The sequence below is a fragment of the Fundulus heteroclitus genome, chromosome 16 (genome assembly GCF_011125445.2).
Source record: "Fundulus heteroclitus isolate FHET01 chromosome 16, MU-UCD_Fhet_4.1, whole genome shotgun sequence".
In the NCBI taxonomy this organism is placed as follows: Eukaryota; Metazoa; Chordata; class Actinopteri; order Cyprinodontiformes; family Fundulidae; genus Fundulus; species Fundulus heteroclitus.
The window spans coordinates 18,069,671-18,087,740 of record NC_046376.1 but is presented as its reverse complement, the minus strand read 5'-3'; the positions used below and the strand labels follow the sequence as shown (position 1 = coordinate 18,087,740).

General features: G+C 35.9%; 1 protein-coding gene and 1 gene segment (V, D, J or C); one reads left to right on the top strand and one right to left on the bottom strand.

The window, feature by feature from the left end:
- Positions 1-4,926: 4,926 nt before the first annotated feature.
- LOC105932010 lies at positions 4,927-6,746 on the top strand (the record flags this gene model as incomplete). The annotated part of the segment is given in 2 exon segments: positions 4,927-4,966; positions 6,245-6,746. Coding segments are annotated over 2 exon segments (375 nt in total), but the record flags the coding sequence as incomplete, so codon positions are not given.
- A 2,049-nt stretch (positions 6,747-8,795) lies between these two features.
- On the bottom strand, positions 8,796-12,724 carry LOC118566405 (immunoglobulin lambda-1 light chain-like). 2 transcript variants are annotated; one of them, XM_036148427.1, is made up of 4 exons: positions 12,627-12,724; positions 12,209-12,534; positions 10,022-10,055; positions 8,796-9,199 (listed from the first exon to the last, which is right to left on the bottom strand). In XM_036148427.1, the coding sequence occupies exons 1-4, from the start codon at positions 12,664-12,666 to the stop codon at positions 8,874-8,876; spliced, it is 726 nt and encodes a 241-aa protein (XP_036004320.1). In that variant the 5' UTR covers positions 12,667-12,724; the 3' UTR covers positions 8,796-8,873. The 2 variants fall into 2 exon arrangements, with proteins under 2 accessions (XP_036004320.1, XP_036004321.1); XM_036148428.1 differs by lacking the exons at positions 12,209-12,534; positions 12,627-12,724 and adding exons at positions 10,361-10,686; positions 10,766-10,865.
- Between the last annotated feature and the right edge of the window lie 5,346 nt (positions 12,725-18,070).

Here is an 18,070-nt window from a genome sequence, read left to right as displayed (position 1 = left end):
GGACAACAAACTTTCTTTCAAAGTTCATGTTGAGAAACTTGTAAAAAAGCTGAAACTACGGCTGGGATTTTATTTTAGAAATAAAACCTGTTTTAACATGTCAGCCAGAAAAACACTTGTGCAGGCTACCTTTTTAAGTGTTTTAGACTATGGTGATGTTGTCTACATGCATGCTGCCTCTAGTACTCTCCACCTGTTAGATTCTGTGTACCATAGTGCTCTGCGCTTCTTAACTAATTCTTATTCCCGTACTCATCATTGTACGCTGTATGAACTGGTAGGTTGGCCATCACTAAGTCTACGTAGACAACTTAATTTGTATATTTTTTTATACAAGGCCATGTTGGGTAAACTGCCGGCATATTTATGTAATCTCCTTAAGCTAAATTCCAGTCACTTTCATCTCCGTTCCACCAGGTGGCGCTCTTACCAGGTTCCAATGGTTTTTACTGAGCTGGGGAAGAAATCCTTCTCTTACTTTGCTCCATGGTCTTGGAATAATTTACAAAACTTGCTCCATTTAAATGATCTAATCCCATTGAATGAATTTAAAGCCATGTTAAAATGTCATGTAATTGAAAAATGTAACTGCCCTATGTGAACTGTCTTTTCCTCTATGTGAGATTTTATCTATGTTGTACTTCTGTTTGTATTTTAACTGGTGTGCCGTCTTGGCCAGGTCTCCCTCGAAAAAGAGATCTTAATCTCAAGGGACTTCCTGGTTAAATAAAGGTTAAAAAAAAAAAAAATAGTAAATTCTATTTACTATATATATGCTTCCGATTGGCAAAATTATCAGACAGCATGGGATTAATTTCCACTGTTATGTTGATGACACTCAGCTATATTTATCCATAAATCCTGATGAATCCAATCAGTTACTTCGACTGCAGTCATGTCTTGATGACATCAAAAGCTGGATGACTTTAAATTTCCTGCATTTAAATTCTGACAAGACAGAAGTTGTAATCTTTGGGCCAGAGTCTTCAAAAAATAAAGTTCTTAATCAATCCCTTAATCTGGATGGCATTAACTTGGCCTCTGGTAATAAAGTTAAAAATCTTGGTGTTGTTTTCGACCAAGACATGTCATTTAAATCCCATATTAAACAGGTTTCCAGAGTTTCCTTTTTTCACCTCCGGAATATCGCCAAAATTAGAAACATTCTGTCCAGGAGTGATGCTGAAAAACTAGTCCATGCATTTGTTACTTCAAGGCTGGACTATTGTAATTCTTTACTATCAGGAAGTCCACAAAATGCAGTTCGAAGTCTTCAGCTGATTCAAAATGCTGCGGCAAGAGTTCTGATGAAAATCAACAAGAGGGATCATATTTCTCCTGTTTTAGCTTCCCTTCATTGGCTTCCTGTTAAATCAAGAATAGAATTTAAAATTCTTCTTCTAACGTATAAAGCCCTTAATAATCAAGCTCCATCATATATCAGAGCTCTGATTACCCCGTATGTTCCTAACAGAGCACTTCGCTCTCAGACCGCAGGTCTGCTGGTGGTTCCTAGAGTCTCTAAAAGTAGAATGGGAGGCAGATCCTTTAGCTATCAGGCTCCTCTCCTGTGGAACCAACTCCCAGTTTTGGTCCGTGAGTCAGACACCCTATCTATTTTTAAGACTAATGTTAAAACTTTCCTTTTTGACAAAGCTTATAGTTAGAGTGGCTCATACCCTGAGCTATCTCTATAGTTGTGCTGTGATAGGCCTAGGCTGCTGGAGGACATCAGGGTCTAATTTTCTCACTCTACTGATTTCTACTGTTCTTCAGTCTACTGTTCTCCAGTTTTGCATTATATTACATTGAAATGACTGTCGTCATTTCAGCTTTTAACTTTTGCTCTCTCTCTTTTTCTTCATAGTAGGTACACCTGGTCTGGCGTTCTGTTAACTGTGACATCATCCAGAGAAGACGGCTCACCCGCTACTTCCATCTAATGTAGAACAGATTACTAGATCAATGTGTGCTTCTGTGCTTTTTTGTTTCTCTTGTTGTGTCTCTGTTCTGTCTTCTGTAACCCCCAGTCGGTCGAGGCAGATGACCGTTCATACTGAGCCCGGTTCTGCCGGAGGTTTTTCCTTCCCGTTAATGGGTGGTTTTTCTTCCCACTGTCGCTTCATGCTTGCTCAGTATGAGGGATTGCAGCAAATGTACAATGTACAATGCAGATGACTCTTCCCCAGGAGTGAATGCTGCTTGTCGGGACTTTGATGCAATCAACTGGTTTCCTTATATAGGACATTTTGACCAATCTGTATAATCTGACCCAATCTGTATAATATGATTGAACTTGACTTTGTAAAGTGCCTTGAGATGACATGTTTCATGATTTGGCGCTATATAAATAAAATTGAATTGAATTGAATTGAAAAATAGGTGAGATTTGTGTAGAAAGCCCTTGCTGTTATTTTATGCTAGTTTCTTCACTTTTTACAGCATTAAAATTATATTCGACAACAGCTGTGGAGTATTTACCTCTTCACGCTTAAAGACCATCTACTCTTGATGCCTTCTTCTAATTTCTTTTTTTTTCTTCTTCTTCTTCTAAAAACTGTAATTAGGTTGGCTGAGAGTAACATTACTCTAAAATAACAATGGCTACTCATGAAGGAGTGCAAAGTATTTTGAGAAAATATTCCTCAAGTTTTGTTTGATTGTAAAGTCTGATTTCTTTCTTTCTTTTTTTTTTTTTTTTTTTTAGAAATTATACAATCAGATGGACAAAAGGAAACAAAAATACAGTCAGTATAATTTTCAAATAATGAAGCAATAATAAGTAACAACGTTTTTTTTTACAGTATAGGTAATGGAATAATATATATTCCAATAAAAAAATAAATAAGAAAGGCATGTGAAGCATGCATTTACAAATCTCACTTTTTTACAACACAAAGCTTGTGAAACCATTACCTACAGTAGGTGACATATTTATATATGCACAAAGTACTTCCAGTGACAATATATATCATATATTGCATATTCATTTGCCCTCCAAAAGCTTCCACTTGAGTAATAGATGTGTATACTTTTGACACCTCTGGTGGGGTTAAGCATGTCTGCTCAGCGTAGCATTTCTCTGAGAGTCAACAATGTTTGATAGAGAGTTAAATGGCATTTTGTGTGTTTAAAATGATGTAAAACTGAAAAGATTTGTGAAAAAATTGGGAAGAAGAGGAGGACCTCAGTAGAAAGAAATAAGACCAAAGTGGGTTTGGGAGATTTTTTCCACCCGATACCCCTGAGGAGTGAAATAGCAGGTAAGGCAGTCTTGCGAATGCACAGTTTAGTCAAAAAGAGACTTCGGGAAACTTCAGGAAAAATCGCAGGCTCTCCCTTTAACAACTTGTGTTCCACTGACAGAACATTCTTCTTTGCTGTTATGCTTGGTGTCCTGTTGATATCAGAGCTTAGGCCATGCTTTATCTGTGTGATAGACTATTTCCTTTTTGACTTTGGAATACACAAAGAATTTCATAGCCAACTCTTTAAATGCAAGTTTCCCCATTTCTGTGGCTCTAAATTAAGACCATTCCACCCATATGCTCACCAGCTATTATAAGATGTTTGTGGTGGCAAACATGTTTAACCAGACATGGCACAGTGTCGTTCATATGATAAGAGGCTTTCCTTTTAAAACAAACATACACAAAACTTACAATTGTTCAACATTTTTCTTATACTATTATCCTAAAAATCAACATGTAACATGGTAGCTGTTCTCTGCATGCAGTATTTGGACTGTTGCCTTGTAGCAAGAATGTCCTGTGTTCAAATCCTGACTGGGGGCTTTTCTATTTACAGATTCTCTGAATGTATGTCTGTGTTTGCTCCATGTTATCCAGCTCTTTCTCACAGTGCATGATAAGTATGTGCATGCATGGTAGTTTGTCCAGTATGTTCTGTGTTGCTCCGTGATAGCCTGGTGTCATTTCCAGGATGTACCCTGCCTCTCAGCTAATAACTACTGCAGATAGACACGAGCCCACCCCAGTGAACCTGCAAATGTGTATAGAAAATTACGGATTCTAACTGTGGTCCACATAATTTGAGATGCAACTCGTGCATGTTATGAAACCTGGGGTCAATGTCCACTCCTGGGATGATTAGAAACTGTCTTAATTGTTTTTCACTTGGGAAAAATCTTTTTCAGTCTATAATAGACTTCAGACTGCCTGGAAATAGCCTTGTAACCCATCACCCATAAATGAAGAGCCATGATTACTTCAGGTGGTGTGATTATTGATAACTTTCCTCTTGTCATCAGGGTAACATAAACCTGTTTGTTTGCAGACCAGCAAAATGTCAAAAACTCCTGTTTTTGTAGAGATGGGCAAACTGCTGTACTGGTGATCAGTTCCTCAAATTTATTTAATTGACAAAATCAGGCAATGTCCTTCTTAAGTCTTTGTTTTTCTGAATTAAATATACTGTGGATAATTTGTGTAAACATAAGGTTGGGTTTATATTTTAGGACATGGTAAGAGCAACACGCCACTGACAAAAACATTCATTTTGTATTACGTGTTGCATGTAACACTGGAATTGTTTCAGACACTGTACCCATTTATTTCAGACAGCTCAGATGTCCCAGATATCTGCTATATTTAGTAGATATCTTGGGTATCTTTTTTTTTAACTAGTTGGTACATGATTTAAATATATCGTGGGCTTGTATTATGATGTTTATAGGTTTAATGCTACAAATGAAACACTGAGGTAATACTGTCATCTTTTAGGTTATTCAAGTAAAAGCAGGTAATATCTCATGCTTCATGTCAGTCTTGAAGTGTCAAAGTGTTCAAAAAGCGAGCTGACTGAGATGTTTTCAGTGAAAGTTGGCCTTAGCAGGATGTTTCAGTTTCACTCCTTCATCAGAGACAAACAGGAGGTTTTTGTACAGCCATGTATACAAACTGAATCACTGTGGTATTCGGACAAGGAACCAAGCTGATTGTCACAGGTAAGGCTTTCGTTTAATTACTATGAAATAAGACCAATTTTTCATATTTATTTCTAACATTTTGCTATTATTTCATTTAACAAAATAAAATATTTTCATGTAATCTTTATTTTGGTCTAATTAGAGGTGAGTACATTTTCTTGAGTTACTTTATGAACCAAACATACTTTTAGGAGTGGTTTTACTGCACTGTTCTTTTTACTTTTTCTTGAGTAATATTATTAAGAAGCATTGCTACTCCTAGTTGAGTAAGATTTCTGGCTATTCTACCCACCGTAAGTAACTTCACTGAATAAGAAACAGACTTGTTTTAACCAAAAATATACTTTTGTTTTACAAAGGTTTGATTGCTTCATTGTTATTTTCTAAACTCATTGAGCATTGAACATACAGTAAATGGTAGTTATTGTAATTGGAAATACGTTGCACTGTTGTAACAAACTGTAAATAGGCAAAAAAATTTTTTACGTTTTTCTTCTGCATGAATTGATTATTTTGTAATTATGTTATTTATATTTTTTTATTTTAGTCTTTGCATTGCTTTATTTTTCTCTGTCCTTTATATCAATTTTAAAATTAAACAATTAGTTAACCAGGACTTGTATTCAGCCTTCTCACTGAATACTTTTTTTGTTCTTACTTGAGAAAATTTTTGGTTTTGATTTTTTTACTCTTAGTTAAGTAAAAATATATTTAAGTAGAGCTACTCTTACTTGAGGGACAAGCGTGACGAAAAATGGATGGATGTATGAATACTCTTACTTGAGTAATTTCTTTGGCTACTCTACCCACCTCTGGGTCTAAACTTCAGCAAGTATGTTGATGGGGGCATGATTTAAACTTGAGTTTAGCATGGTGTTCCATCAAATATTCATGTTTCGCATACTTGACACAAGACAGTCTTAAAAGAATATGTTAATACTAAAATAAAAACAAGCAGATTCAAGAATGTATAATGACAGTACTCTTATTTAATTTATGTGGCAAGTTATAGAGGCCCATGCTAAGCAATATATATATATATATATATATATATATATATATATATATATATATATATATATATATATATATATATATATATATATATATATATATATATAAATATATACATACATATTGTTTTTGTTTTTTTGTTTTGTCATTGATTAGCTCAAAGGGTGTGTACTCTTGGTTTATATCTTTCTACACCACACTTTCCAAAAAAATAAAGTCCTTCTGTGTCATCTCTTTTGCATAATACTATGTGGTTATAATTTTCCTGCCATGTCCCTCCAGGCTCCAGCCTCCCTCCTCCTGTCCTGACGGTCTTCCCTCCATCCAGTGCTGAACTCCAATCCAACAAAGCCACTCTGCTCTGTCTGTCCAGTTTGTCCAGTGAAACTAAAGGTTTTGCAGATGTGAGCTGGTTGGTTGGTGGGAGTCCAGTCAGCAGTGGGATCTCTACCAGCACCGCTGTTCAGAGACCAGACCAGACTTTCCACATCAGCAGTTCTTTGTCCATCCAGACATCAGACTGGAACCTGGATAAGGTTTACACCTGTAAAGTGTCCCTGGGCTCCCAGACTGCAGAGAAAACCATCAGCAAGTCAGGATGTCATGCTAAGGAATAGCTGAGGAACAAAATCATCATCAATCATCTGCTTCAGTGTTGCTGGTTCAGTTCTGCAAATTGGACTTACTAGAATATGCTTGCAATCAATAAAGTGTAGTTATTCTTTTGATGTTTTAAAAAGCTTTGTGGTTGGTACATGTGCATTTTACAAAACAAAAATAAAAACATAAAATCTTTATTAAATGTATCTTTGTATGTTTCTTTCATTTTGAAGTTGTTGTTTCTATTTGTCTATGTTGTTGATAATGGAGGGCATTGCTTTAATATTTTGTCACAGGTAAAGTGGGGATTCTGAATTTGAAGACCTAAATATGTAAATATAACTTAACTGCATTATTTCCTTGATATTATTTATGGACAGAGATACATTTTTTGGTGAAAAGTACTTTTAAAAGAACTTTGGAAAAACTGAGAATAGATGAAACTGAATTTCCATCTTCTGTCAGTGAAGCATCATCTATCTACACCCCCATATCTCTTCTCACAGGATGGGGCTGCAGTTCACCTCTTGATTTTTATAGCTTCATCTAAAGAAGCACGATTAAACAAGCCAAACTGGTTGGAAAACATTACTTCTGACATAGTGGACATGATAATTCTGAGGATGTAAATAATGAACTAGGAGTTCATTGCAATGACACAAAAGTATTAATCTCTTCTCATACACCACTTAAGGATACAAATGCAAATTTTTAGAGAACCTAAAAATATTTGAGCACACATAATGACCTACTGGTATTACTGTAGATGTAAATGTGTTAAGGAAGCAGAAAGGTTATACAAGTGAATAAGCATCTGGTTTCGGTTGGGTAAAATACTTAAAAGCTTAAAAGATGGGAACAGAAGAAACTGAATTTTCATCCTCTGTCAGTGAAGCATCACCTCTCTACTCCTTCCTCTCTGTTCTCACAGGATGCAGCTGCTGATCTCCCCTCCATTTTATACCTTCATGTAAATGATGACCTCGAGTTTCAACTGTCTGAGGAACTGCACTTTTTTTTCTTGTGTTATAATTTGTTTAATTAGTGTAATCTTTTGCTAAAAGTTAAAGCTTGTCTAATTAGATTTAGGCGATGTGGAGTTCTTAAACAGCTCTCCCTGTGACTTAGAGGCATGCATTCACTTAGTCAACTCAAGACACCCAGAAAATAAGACATGTTGGAAAGCAAATAACGTCTCCATGATGTCATATTTTCTCTTCAGACATCACCAAGGAGACCACCATCCATGTCATACATCCATGTGTCTAAGCTTAGAAAAAGCCATGTTTGTGTGAGAATAGGGCTCATTATCTCTGGGACGTCACCCAGGTTGTTTTTATTGTAAGAGTCCAGCTCTGTAAACTTGTAATTATTTCTCTGCAGTATTACAATAAATAGTTGAGCTAAACTCTGAAGCTAAGTCATCCTTTGGAGAAGTAGAAATAATCATGGGGAGCAGCCATGATGTTAGAATGTTACTGTGGATACACATATAAATACTAGCAATTACTAACAATAATTAAAGATTAAGTTATTAGAGACTTAAAATACATCCATTTTAATGTAAACCTATGATTTTTGATCTATCAGGTTCTGATTATGATGTTTAAAACCTCAGTGTCTCAGAGAATGTTCCCTCTAATTTTTCATGTGTTTGGGGTGAGAGTAACGCAGGAGCTAGGGAGTTTATCCTACAATTGGTGGATTACCGGTTCAATTCAATCAAGTCGATCAGCACCTGTCGCACACAGAGTGGAACACCATCTCACCAGAATTGCAAAATAGTACAAAATAACTTGATTTATGATGATTTTGTTTACAGTTCAGCTTGCATTTTATTTTCTGCACTGCATAGATTTGCTGTGCATGCTGAATACAGATGCAGTGCCCAATTACACATGCATGCAGCTTTGAGGGAACAGTGCTTGCAGGTGCATCCTGTTGAAGAAGAGCCAAAGAAAAGAAAAAAGTGATGGTTCACTGATTGGGGATAAAAAAAGTTTGTTTCTTCTCTTTATCAGAATTTTCTCTCTGTTATGGATTGTTTTTAAGTATCTCTAATGACCATAAACTCATCTCACAATACGTGCAAAGTGCTGTATTTTGACCCAGTTTCTCTAATTAATACTCTATAGCTGTAAAGAAATACACTTGCTTACATTTTCCATATAACTAGGGTTTAATGGAAAAAAGCCTGTGCAGTAATAATTGTCAAATAAACAGATCACAGAGAAAAGGTTTATTTTTTATTTTTTTGTAATTAGCAAACAGAAAAGAAAAGTTGATTATAAATGATGATTGTGGTCCTTGGCTATTCCTCAGCAGGACATCCTGACTTGCTGATGGTTTTCTCTGCAGTCTGGGAGCCCAGGGACACTTTACAGGTGTAAACCTTATCCAGGTTCCAGTCTGATGTCTGGATGGACAGAGAACTGCTGATGTGGAAAGTCTGGTCTGGTCTCTGAACAGCGGTGCTGGTAGAGATCCCACTGCTGACTGGACTCCCACCAACCAACCAGCTCACATCTGCAAAAGGCCCAGACTGACTGGACAGACAGAGCAGAGTGGCTTTGTTGGACTGGAGCTCAGCGCTGGATGGAGGGAAGACCGTCAGGACAGGAGGAGGGAGGCTGGAGCCTGGAGGGACATGGAGGACATTCAGAAAATAACCTACATGATGAATTGAGCGAGAAAACAAAATGTGGATAATGTTAATCAATAAAACTAACTTTATCCAGAATAGTAACCACGTGTTCCAAATTAGCAATTAACAATATTCTAAAGTATAATAAATAAGATAAAATGACAGGATATAAAATCTAGCATTGTTCATGAAAGACCTTTAAAACATTCTAACCAATTTTGACGCTAATGATTAGTTTGTAGAAAATTTGTGTCAGCATATTAGTTTTCTAAAATTTTATCAGTTTTTTTCTTTTGTTTAGAAAGTTGAAAAACTATGAAATTAATAGTTAACAGTTAACTTCTGAATATTTAAGATAGGCAAAAAATGGATTCCACTAATATTGCAGTGCAAACAACAAACTAAAGAGCAGATTATATGTGACTTCTTGTTTACTTTCTGTGTAACTATGTACATTTCTAATGTCTTAAAAACTAAAAAAAAAACCTTGTTAGGGCATTCTAAAACTTTTGAACAAACGTTTTTGAAGAATATACAGATCTTTCTGTCTTGTTCAGAAAAAGACAAGACCATGCTATAAAACAAACCTATTTGATAAAATATGCTGAAAGAAAAATATGAACAATTTCTAAACAATTTACTTAAGATCATTTTCATCATCTGCACCACATCAAGAATTTTATCAAAGGAAAACACAAATATGAAAAAATTTATTAAAATGTGTTTTACTTGATGGAAAACAGTATTAAAATAATCTCACAGTAATCAAAGAAAAATGTATAAAATACTGTAAAGTACATAAAATAAATCCTTACCTGTGACAATCAGCTTGGTTCCTTGTCCGAATACCACAGTGATTCAGTTTGTATACATGGCTGTACAAAAACCTCCTGTTTGTCTCTGATGAAGGAGTGAAACTGAAACATCCTGCTGAGACCAACTTTCACTGAAAACATCTCAGTGACTTCATCAGTCTGCTTTTATTAAAATAAACACTAACTCACTTTGGTCTTTGCAGACATATTTAAAGGGTCACATTATACTTTTGATATTAACAAATGTGTGTTGTAAACTGTGAAATATTCATATATTTTCTTAGTTTTAAAGTTTCAATTCTGTCTGGGTTTTTGTCACACTGTGAATCACTGTGATACAGCTTCAGCTGCTCGGTCGTCCCATGTCTGACAGAAATACAGAGCAGAGTCTCCTGCCTCTGCCTGCTTAATAATGAACTGATAATCTATGTTTGATGAGGATTTAGAGTTGAATCGGTCTGAAGAGAATCCTGTTCCAAAGGTGAGTGAACTTCCTGAGTGATGAAACCTCAGAACATACTGAGGAACTCCACCAGGAGCTTGTTTGTACCAGTTGACAGCATTGCTATCATATCTCTGAATGTTGCAGTTTAAAACAACTTGTTGTCCGGCTGAAACTGTCTTGACGGGAGGTGTCTGGGTCAATGTTATCGCTGCATCAACATCTAGCAACACATGCAGAGAAAGACAAGATGGTTGGTCTATGAAAATGTGTCATCTTAAACCATCTGAGAGGAATCTTACATGTTAGAGCAGCGATGAGACAGCAGAGGGTCCCCAGCATGTTGTCAGTTTGTGCTGTAAATGCAGATGAAAGGTGAGCAGGTTGAACTGAAAGGAGGAGAGAAACAGAGGCTTATAAAGACCCAGAGGAGAGACGTGAAGGAGGAGGAGATTCATTATTATGATATTTCTGTCATTTTTAGTGAGCAACACTTGTTTTACCAGCCAATACGGTTCTTTTGCCCTTTTATGTAAAACAAAAGCATCCTAATGCTAATGAATTATGCACATTTCTGTATTAAATCATTTGGCAATAACTGCCCCTATAATGTCAGTGTGGAACATTAAAGCTTTAATGTGGTTACTGTCCACTCTGGACAGACCACCAGTTTCACACAAGATAAGAACACAGAGCAAGAAAACCACCAACCATCCACATATGTGCATTCATATTTAAAATCAAACGTAGAAACTTTGATTAGGTCTATGTGAATAATCTTTGTAATAAGGGCCAGAGATAACAATCACCATGATGCCTTAGAAATGACTGAAAACTAAAATTTGTATTCTTCAATCGATCATTATAAACATAAGTTTTTATATCAAAAGGTACTTGGGATTCATGCAATTTTCATAGCGGCTCTCATTTTTATCAATAGTTTATAGAGGTACAAATTCTATAAGACTCCTAGTTCCAATTTATAAAGACACTGTTTTTTTCTGATCAGTACCTATATGTAGAAATGAATGTATGTACATTTAAATAAAATCTATGGATTCTTATATAAAGTATGATAAATGTCTCAGGATTACTTTTGAAGGGCCTCTGTGATGAGCTTCACATTGTGTGAACTAGATGTTTATTACACAGGAAGATTATCAAAGTTAATCTGATGTAAAAGTAGAGCCTTTCATAAATATAGAACTATCGTTTTAATCTTAATTATGATTTTCACTCCTTATGAAAAAGATTGTTTAAAAGAAAATTCAAACTTAGAAACATATTTTAATTCTTTTTTAAACATCTGCTTTCCAATAAAACCTCCAAAGCAGCAAATCTTGTGAAAAAAATTAAACTCTTTAAGCATGAAGACAATGAAAAAAAAGGTTAAAACGAAAAAAAAAAAATTGTTAGTCTTTGTTAATACTTTGTCAATAAATTCTTCCAGTCCCAAAATTACCATTTCATAAATTGTCAAGGGCCTGTCCCCCAATGACTGATTGGCTCCAGCCCCCCAGAGTGGGGGGCTCTTTTTCACAGAGATGTTTATTACAGTGATGTGCAATTCGAGTAAATTTCTTCTCAAGTTATCAAAACAAATAAATACAATAAATAATGAAACTATAAAAAACATATGCTTAAATAAATAAAAGACAGAAGAGTGAAAACATCTAAGAACTAGAAATGTAAAAGCAGAAGTGCTTGTGTTGAGGTTTTTGTCACGGTATAAATCACTGTGATACGTACTCTTTGACAGAGTCATCCCATGTTTTACAGTAATAAACAGCAGAGTCTTGCTCTTCTAGAGTTTTGATGACTAAACGATAATCTTTTGTGGACTGATGAGTGGATGTGAACTTTGGAGATGAAAATCCAGAACCATAGCTTGGTGAACTCCAACCATGATAAAAGATCAGCACAAACTGAGGAACTCCTCCTGGGATCTGTTTATACCACCGAGCATAACTGTTAGTAACAGTTCCCAGGTTACAGTCCATGGTGGCTGTCTCTCCTTTCCTCACCGTCAGAACAGGAGGCTTCTGTGTCACCACCGTCACACCACTCACACCTGGAAACAACAAGATGACATGAAGTCAAGAGAAACACACAGACTGATGGATCCAACATGACCTCCAGTCTGCAGTAAGTCATCCTCCTTACATGTTAGAGCAGTGATGAGAGTGCAGAGGGTCCCCAGCATGTTTTCAGGGTGCTGAAAATGATCTTGGAACTTGTAAAGTGTCTTTACTGCTGATAGATGAGAGTTTAGAGGATGAGGAGAGGAGGTGCTGGAGGAGACATTTAATACTGGACTGAGGGGGACTGACAGGAGGAGGAGCTCTGAAACTTTATGATTTTATTGTTTTACCCACAAGTATAAAACACAAACTTTGTTTGTTACAGCACTTTTATTGCAGTACATGTCTTAAATAGTTGGTTGATTTCTAAATGTTTTAAAATATTTACCAAGATTTAACTTTATTGAACAGTTTTTTTATCAGCTTTTTAACCTTATTTTAAAACATGAAAATATACTGAAGACAAAAAAAAATACTTAGGTGTCTGTATATGAATAAATATTATACCCAGTAGAGTTTCAGCTGAGATGGTCTGATAAATGCCTCCACCTTCTGGTTAAACTTCAACTCAGAATAAAACCTATTTTCATTCACTGTGAACGCTGTGATACCCATTACTTGATTAGCTTTATTTATGCAGTTATCAGCAATGTAAGGAAACCAAAGCTTAAGGCAGTGCCTCGTGGCAAGAGAGCTCTGCAGCAAAAAGTTAAAAATAGAAACTGAGGGTTTCACACAAACAGTTTAATTTCCTTTTTTAAACTATTTGTCTAAACACAATACGTCTATAGCCAAGGAAAATGGGGTAATATTTATAATTTTTCTAATGCTGTGTTAAAATTAATGATTTCTTCTATGTTTTATGTTTGCAGTTTTTGTTACATGTTTATGTCTAATAAGTAATTTCCACCAACTAAGCAAATCGTTCTTCAAATTTATATTCAAAAATGTTAAACATAACTGTTTGTTTAGATATAACCATGCCTTTTTAAAGTTAAAACAAAGCAATCCTATCAGTAAAAAGGACTAACTAAAATAATCAAACTATGCAGACATTACCTGAAGTGTCACTCTATCTAAGTAAAACCTTGAACTTTGCAACTGCTTCAACAGCTATTATTAAAACTACATTTGAATGTCTTGTAGTTTCTGGCTAACCGTGTAACATGGAAACCAAATAATAAATGGTGGAGACACAAATACATGAGAAAACAATACAAACATCTAGACAACAGGTAGCCCTTTTAAACTCAGCTCCCCAAGTCATAGTGATAAATTATTCCAGAAATGAATTACCCATTATTTTCATTCTTCCATTAAATTCACAGTAAAAATGAATCTTAAATATTTTTAAAAAAGCAGTTTAAATGGATCATGTTTCTAGAAAAAAATTGGAAACCTGATAGGCTTGTACATTACATCCAGGACTGTTGGATTGTGAAGAATAAAAATGCATTTTTTTCGGCTGCTTTATTTCAAAATAATCGAGAAATACTAAACTAAAGTATAAAAAAATAACAACTTAAAAATCTTGCGTGAATAGGACAGCCCCTATCCCTGATTTATGTAAATTAGCGCAATAATAAGTATTATCAAATCTTCTCCTCCCTGTTTCCTCATCAGATTCTTTATAAGCCTCAGTCTGTTTTCTTTCACTAACGGTTCATCTCACAGTTTCATTGTCACAAAGGTTGAAATCCCAAACTGACAACATGCTGTGGACCATCTGCACTGTCCTCTCTGCTCTAACATGTAAGTTGCTGCTTTGGCTTATATTTTCTGTTTTTCAGACACAAACTTATCACTCATGTGCTCATTTGTGTGTTTACAGATGTTGATGCAGCTAAAGTTTTGACCCAGATGCCTGCTGTTCACACAGTTTCTACAGGTCAACAGGCTATTCTCAAATGTAACATTCAGAGGCCTGAGAGCTATTATGTCTATTGGTACAAACAGGTGCCTGGTGGGACTCCCCAGTATCTTCTGAGGTTTTATCATTCTGACAGTTCCCCTGCATTTGGATCAGGTTTCTCCTCTGACAGATTTAACTCTAAAGCCACATCAAATATAGACTACCAGTTTATTATAAAGCAGGCAGAAGCAGGAGACTCTGCAGTGTATTACTGTGCAACATGGGATGACTCTGCTGAGGAGTACGTATCACAGTGATTCACGCCATGACAAAAACCTCTTGTTGGATTACTTCTGCTTTCTGATGGTGTTACTTAGACACACACCCAGTCTTCTCAGCATGGGGCAATAGCCCTTACAGCTTTTGTGAAGAAGCTGTTTTTAAGTCTGTAGTTTTGGATTTGATGTTCCTGAAACATTTCTCTGATGGTAAAGGGGCAAACTGTGCATTGCCCGTGTGGGTGGGATCTTTGTTAATGCGTCTGGCTCTTCCCTGGAATCGTGCAGCATAAACTGAGTCCAGGGCCATTTCTCTATCTGCTTACTTGAGCGGTCTCGTGTGCTCGTGACACGTCATCAGCCTCAGCCCCTGCACTGTTCCAATTGCCAAGAACACCGGACCGAGAACGGACCAAATCCCCCGAGGTTGTTCTCGCCCCATCCCCTTTCTTGAGCATGCATCAGAGCAGATTTGTGTGTTCTTCAGACTGACTGCGTTCCCAGAATGCCCGGCAGCTTGATTCAGGACAGCGCAAATCTTTTAGATATTAAAAATATTGTTTTAAAAATGTTTTTGATAAAATATGGTGTAGTGTATAAATTGTTTTTTTATGTTAAAAAGGCTAAAGAACTTAAATTATAATTTATTTAACACAAAATATTACTTCTCACATTCAACAATGAATATATTATTCATACATTTATTTCATTTTATGATCAATATAAGTAATATTTTATTATCATCTAAAGACTACTAATAACAGGAGGTGAAATGCAGGTCCGGACGAGCTGTGTCTGTTCCAATACACAGAGATATATTCTGTGTATTGGAACAGATTCTGAAGTCCGTACTTCCTGTGCTGTTGCCAAGAACAGACTTGACGAAAACACGAGTCCGTACTCGTGTTCTCGTGAATTGAGAAATGGCCCAGTTCTTGCAGATGGCATCCCATAATTCCCTGTGCTATCCTCACTACCAATGCTAAGTCCTTCTTGTCCTTCACTGTGCAGCTACCATACCACACAGTTATGCTAAGACATAGAATACTTTCTATTGTACCAATGTAAAGATTTTTTAGCAGCTTGGTGGAGTCCAGTCCGTTTCATTTTTCTGGGGAAAAGGAGCCGCCGTTGGGCCGTCTTTACAGGTGGGAGGTGTTTACGGACCAGGAGAGGTCAAAGGAGATGTGAATGCCCAGTAACTTAATGCTGTCCGCATGCTCCTCTACCTTCCTTTCTATGCAGAGAGGGGCATGTTCGGTCTTCCTGAACCTCCTGTAGTCCACTATGACCTCCTTGGTCATGCTGATGTTCAGGATCATATTGTTCCTGGAGCACCACTGTGTGAGATTGTCCTTATCTCTGTAGTGGGACTCATCCTTGTTGAAGATGAGACCCACCACAGAGATGCAATGATGATAGCAGGCCTGTTATCATCATTGCATGGCCGTTTGGCCATTTTGTAATAGGCTGGGGGACGTTGTAATGAATTGTGTGGAATATTACACCCGACAGAAGAATATTTTGACTTATCTACTTGAAGCTTTGGCATGCTTAAGCTTGGACTACAAAATCCTGGCATTGAATATAATTGGCAGGTTAGAAAAATCAATCAGCTGGAAGTCAATACTGTAAGGTTACAGTTCAACAAACCTAATAAACAATAGAAAAAACTGAACGGGTTGAAAAGTATGGCACAAACAGAAGATTATGATATCTATAGAACCTGGAAATGCTACATTCAACTTTTCTGCACTGCTAGAGACTCCAGGTACACAGCAAAATGTATTTAAAGAAAATATAATTTTGTATATATCCTCCTTACTTCTTTCTCTAAAATTACGTAAAACATTTTGAATTACCCTTTATGTGAATTTTGCTATTCCAATAAATATACATTGCCTAATATGTTAACAGAGCAGTGTTTTTGTAGCAACCAATTTATCAACAAACAAAAATAACCAAAATGCATGTGAAGTATACACTACTGGCAGATATGCTGACTTGTATTGTGTCTTAAAGAGTCTATTTAATCTTAACCATTGATTAGATGAATGTTGTGCCCATGTTAATTTTGTTTCTCTGCTGCATGATAACTGTTTTTTGATACTGAAGTTTTTTTTGCTGTAAATGAAGCAAAGTTAATTATGTAGCACAAGATAACATTTTCTGAAAAGTCAATACTTTATAATCAATACTAATTGTTGCACATGTCTTGATCCAACCATTACCAGTAATTGTTTACACTGCTCCCAGATCTTAAGATAACTTGCACACACCTTAGCTCGGATGCTGCTGCACTAGCATACATATTGCATATCGTATTAAGCTTAGAATGTTATGTAAATCGTACGTTATGGAAATATTGCATATTCTATTATCGTAGGTTACGTAAATAGTCTGGAGTTTTTTATCTTCTACTCTTGGTGTTTCTTTAGAGCTATCTTTAGATTTGACCAACTTCTTTTTTTTCTCTACTGCCTTATTTCCTTCTCATCACTATTAAATGTGTGTAATCGTGCATGTGTTTGCTACTGTCCGAATTTCCCCATTGTGGGACAATAAAGAAAGTCATATATCTCATATGCTTTTCAGGGTAAACAACCAGAATTGAAATTGGATGCGGTCAACTCTTTACAACTTTACAATTGACAATAGTCAATGCTTTTGATGAAACCTATTGTTTTAATGGCTATCACTTTAATGGTAAATTAAAAGAGTTCAAAACTGCATGACAGGAAAGTTGTACCATTTATCTATGAAGTCATAGACAGGACGGCAAAAGTATTGGGGAAACATGAGGATACTGTAGGAAAAAAAATATTGAAGTTGTCAAAAATAAATGTGCAATCATCCAATTTACCGCTATTAATGTACAGGTAATCTGATCAATTTTGGTAAAACTGCTGCTGTTTTTATTCTGTAGTTTAGTGTTTGATTAATTTTCAACTAACTGCTGTAACTGCTTTTTATAATAATTTATTCTATAACATGCAACTGATTTGATTTATTAACTCATTTACTTCACTAAATAATAAATCGTCAGTGACCTAAACAAGCAGTTTATTCAATAACATGCTTCTTATCCATCAACAGGTCAGGATGTCCTGCTGAAGAAAAATAATCTGCTACTGCTCTGCAGCTTATTAAAATTAAAGTACTCTTGCTAGAACATGCTTTCATTAGCGTTACAGCTGGTGCATTATTTAATAAATTTTGAAAGATGATACTGTGATGAAAAATCCACATGTGCCTCTTTAGATTTGTTTGTATTTACTTTACGTTTCTGCAGGTAAATCGAGGACATATAGTGATTCTAAAGAAGGGCAATTAAAACAGTCAAACAGATTGGAAATCTACACTTTCAATATCTGTTATCGGCTGTAGTGGACTGGC